Here is a 5082-nt window from a genome sequence, read left to right as displayed (position 1 = left end):
TGATACAGATCACACAGGTGATACAGATCACACAGGTGATACAGATGCTACTCTGTGTAGAATGAATGACGTCTCATTTGACTAAACATTTCCTCAGCTTTTCTTCTTCCATGTGTCTCTTCCTCGTGTCCTCAGTGAGAGGGGACAAGGAAACAAGGAGGTATTTAAGGGAAGTGAGATCTTTACTTCTTCTCCTTCTCTCCTTCAGGAGTCGAGTTTTGCCAACAGGAAGTTGTTGGAGCAGTTAACGGAAGAAGGACAAGAGAAGGAGAAGCTGCTGAGAGACCTGGAGGAGGCCAAGAAGGTACACACACACACACACACACACCATACCCGCACATACACACACGCACACCATACACACACATACACACACACACACCATACCCACGCATACGCACACATACACACACTCACTCACACCATACCCACACATACACACACATACACACACACACACCATACCCACACATACACACACATACACACACACACACCATACCCACACATACACACACATACACACACACACACCATACCCACACATACCCACACATACACCATACCCACACACCATGTATGGTGTGTGTGTTCTGTGTGTGTGTATGTATGGTGTGTGTGTGTGTGTGTATGTATGGTGTGTGTGTGTGTGTGTTCTGTATATGTATGGTGTGTGTGTGTTCTGTATATGTATGGTGTGTGTGTTTATGGTGTGTGTGTGTGTATGGTGTGTGTGTGTTCTGTATATGTATGGTGTGTGTGTTTATGGTGTGTGTGTGTGTGTGTTCTGTGTGTGTGTATGTATGGTGTGTGTGTGTGTGTATGTATGGTGTGTGTGTGTTCTGTGTGTGTGTGTGTGTGTATGTATGGTGTGTGTATGTATGGTGTGTGTGTTCTGTGTGTGTGTATGTATGGTGTGTGTGTTCTGTGTGTGTGTATGTATGGTGTGTGTGTGTGTGTTCTGTGTGTGTATGTATGGTGTGTGTGTGTGTGTGTGTGTGTGTGTGTGTATGTATGTATGGTGTGTGTGTGTGTGTGTTCTGTATATGTATGGTGTGTGTGTGTTCTGTATATGTATGGTGTGTGTGTTTATGGTGTGTGTGTGTATGGTGTGTGTGTGTTCTGTATATGTATGGTGTGTGTGTTTATGGTGTGTGTGTGTGTGTGTACACAGACAGCAGAGAAGAGGAAGACCATGTTAGATGACTTGGCCATGCAGCTGAACCAGGAGAAGTCTGACCACAAGGAGGCGCTGTCAGACCTCAAGCTGCAGCACGAGAAGGAGGTGAGAGTTTCCTCATCACATCTTAGTTATTTTAATCTGCTTTAATATATTTTATACTTAAGTATATAAATAAGTTATTTATATATATATTTATATTTATTTTGCTCTTCTTTAAATTATTCCTGATCTATTTTTGTTTTTATTTATTTTTTCACATTATTTAAAATGTGAAAAAGATATATATATATTTTTGTGAATAATTTAACTGTTTCGTTTTTGATGCATCTCATCTCTCTTCCTCTCCTTTCCCTTCCTTGTTTCCTCTCCTTTCATCCTCTCCTCTCCTCTCAGGTCCTAGGCGTGAGGGCTCGCTATGAGAAGGAGCTCCGAGGTCTCCATGAGGAGAAGAATCGCTCTGAGGAGGAGATCCGACAGCAGCTGAGAGAGGAGAAGGTAAAGAGGAGGAGCTGATCTCTGTATTTAATGTGAGTTATAATAATCAATATATAAATAATCAATAACGTGTGTGTGTGTGTGTGTTTGAGGCTCGGACCAAAGAGCTGGAGGGTCTTCAGCAGCGTCTGGAGGAGCTGCAGGTTCAGGTTCAGTCCATGGAGGGAACCAAAGGCTGGTTTGAGAGACGACTGAAGGAGGCCGAGGTCAGTCTGAACGTTAGCTTAGCATAAAGCTAGCTTTGTATATATATAGTTCAGTTAATGATTATTGATTTGTTGTCTCTGCAGGAGAAAATGGAGAAGAACTCTCTGGAACATCAGGAGGAGATCGAGAGACTGAAGAGAGAACACACACTTCAGATAGAGGTACACACACACTCACTCACACACACCTACACACACACACACACACACACACACTTCAGATAGAGACACACACCTACACACACACACACTTCAGATAGAGGTACATACACACCTACACACACACACACTGAAGGATTGTGCTGCAGAAACACGACAAAAAGAAACGGTGTGAACTGCTCCTGTGACGTTTACACATATTTAAATGAGGTAATGCGACTGATGTAAATGAGCTTCTGTTGAGACGCGTACAGTGAACGTGTTACATGAATAACATCAACATATCACATGTTTCATATAAAGTCTTTAGTGCAGAATATGTTGTATAATATTTATTCATGTAAACATAAAAACTGAACAGTTGTCGCAGGTTTTCTGTTCAGAACTGAAGGAAAAGAAGAATTCGTTGTTGTGCATTAAAACTCACTTATGAGATCACGTGATACTCAAAGAAACTCGTTATCAAACAGTTAAGAAGAGCTCACCTCGGTTCTCTGAGCCAATCAGATGAGCCGACCGACTCCCTGAAGGAGCGCCGCTGATTACTGAGAGCTCACGACTCTTAATAGGAAAAGTTAATTAACGATGGAGGAGCTAATCAGCAGCAGGTCGGGGGCTCTGAGTCACTTCCTGTCCGACCGACTCAAACTCCACCGAGGTGTGTTTAATATATTCACCTGTTCATTGCTATGAGCTCTAAACATCTCTTTTATAGACTCCTACATATTTATTATGATATATTACATATTTATTATTATATATTTACTATTATATAGTATATATTTACTATTATATATTATATATTTACTATTATATATTACATATTTATTATGATATATTACATATTTATTATGATATATTACATATTTACTATTATATATTATATATTTACTATTATATATTATATATTTACTATTATATATTACATATTTATTATTATATATTACATATTTATTATGATATATTACATATTTACTATTATATAGTATATATTTACTATTATATATTATATATGTAATATTATATATTACATATTTATTATTATATATTACATATTTATTATTATATAGTATATATTTATTATTATATAGTATATATTTATTATTATATATTACATATTTATTATGATATATTATATATTTATTATGATATATTTATTATGATATATTATATATTTATTATTATATATTATATATTTACTATTATATAGTATATATTTACTATTATATAGTATATATTTACTATTATATATTACATATTTATTATTATATAGTATATATTTACTATTATATAGTATATATTTACTATTATATAGTATATATTTACTATTATATATTACATATTTATTATGATATATTACATATTTATTATGTTATATTATATATTATTACATATTTATTATGTTATATTATGTTATGTTACATATTTATTATTATATATTATATATTACATATTCACTTTAGAAATTCCTGGATTTGATTTAATAGACAATAGACTGCTGTGTTTTTTAATTTCTACGTATAAATAATGTTTTATGAATTTATTTTGATAGAAATAAACATAAACTCTCCAACATGTTTTAACTGGTTATTACATCTGTTGTGGAGAAACTAAGATACTGTATTTATTTATTCATTCTTTTAGTAAATAAAGGAGAATAGATTTAATCATCACTTTAAACAGTATTTGACACAACACGGACTAAACACCTTCATATATCTACGAGAAAACGTTAATATATGTAAGTAATAATAATAACAACCAGTTAATAAAAAGTCTTCTTTCATGTGTTTGACTGACGGTTTAACAACCAGACACTGATTTAATGAAAGATGGAAGTTTGTCGACACTTTAAGCTCCGGTGACGATGACGTCGGTTTAAATGTTCCGTGAATAAACATTTTATGACCAGAACCAAACTTTTTAACCCACAATTATCTCCAGATGTGATGTGGAGTGACCCGAGAGCTACCGCACAGACTGAAGGAAACAATCTTCATCATTAGAACCATCATGAGTGAAACCTCTCACATGTCGATGATGAAGAGTTAAATAGCGGTTAGGGTGAGCAGTGAGCCTGTGACCTGTCTGGTTGTGTTTAGTGTCTGTGTATAAATACTCTGAGCTCTCTGCTGGACACATGAGCAGAAGACATGTTTAACTTTAATAACTTTAAGAGTCAGAGGAAGGACTTGAAGACGGACGACAGACAGTCAGCATCACACACATCCTGGTGGCTGATGAGTCTTCATGACATCGGCTCATTTACATGTTTCACACGTGTTTCCTCCGTCTGCAGCCGCTGGGTTTCTTTAATGTCGATTTTATTTTTAGGAAAATGAATTAGCTGCAAAAGATTAGAGAGAATTAAAAGTAGTTCTCTAAATGAAATCCCTCAGTCAGCTGGATTAGGAGCGGGGGGGCATCGTGGAGGTGGAGAGCAGACACGGGACATTTGTCCTTTCTGTCTCAACTCTTCTTCTCTCTGTGGTCTTGATTTTCAAAATAAAAGTCCTGCTAGTAGAGAGAACTAGAACATGTCTTTAGTGCAGAACAACAGTTATGATGACGTCAGTCTTTAAAAAGAAAGAAACACAAGTAGAATTTATTTAATAATTAATTGTACAACAATTGGAAAACAATATAATCTAAATATCCAACATGTTTCAAGTGTTATTAATGTTGGAAAAGAAACATGGAGTCTCTACATGTTATAGATATTAAACTATTCACATGTTTCAGACTCTCCTGACGGTTCCTGCAGCAGATCTGTGATCAGTTGTTTCTCAGTATGAAGATAAAACGATGTTTCTTTCTCCTGCAGGAGAAGCAGTGTGAGACGGAGGGAGTGAAGCAGCAGCTGGTGGAGATGGAGAAACAGAAGGACGGACACAACACCACCATCGAGAAACTCAAACAGGTACTTCTACTACAACTTATGTACAAGTACTACAACCACTACTACTGCTGCAGCTGCTCCTCCTGTAGATGATTAAAGCTGCATTCTCTCTAGTGTCCACCAGGGGGCGACTCCTCTGG

At 36.0% G+C, this 5082-nt stretch overlaps 1 protein-coding gene across 1 annotated transcript in view; it reads left to right on the top strand.

Annotated features, from left to right (window-relative positions):
• Positions 1-5027, top strand: part of LOC116377380 (GRIP1-associated protein 1-like) — a gene marked incomplete at both ends in the record, with an annotated part of 12523 nt that extends 7496 nt beyond the window's left edge. The window contains 6 exons of the mRNA XM_031839008.1: positions 209-304; positions 1175-1285; positions 1577-1678; positions 1771-1884; positions 1969-2046; positions 4868-5027. Of these exons, the coding sequence (XP_031694868.1) occupies positions 209-304; positions 1175-1285; positions 1577-1678; positions 1771-1884; positions 1969-2046; positions 4868-5027 (661 nt within the window). The remainder of the gene's footprint in view (positions 1-208; positions 305-1174; positions 1286-1576; positions 1679-1770; positions 1885-1968; positions 2047-4867) is intronic.
• Positions 5028-5082: the final 55 nt, after the last annotated feature.

The sequence above is a fragment of the Anarrhichthys ocellatus genome, unplaced genomic scaffold (assembly GCF_004355925.1).
Source record: "Anarrhichthys ocellatus isolate YVR2014 unplaced genomic scaffold, GSC_Weel_1.0 scaffold1181, whole genome shotgun sequence".
NCBI lineage: Eukaryota > Metazoa > Chordata > Actinopteri > Perciformes > Anarhichadidae > Anarrhichthys > Anarrhichthys ocellatus.
The sequence above is the reverse complement of the archived record's forward strand: the minus strand, read 5'-3'. Positions and strand labels throughout refer to the sequence as shown.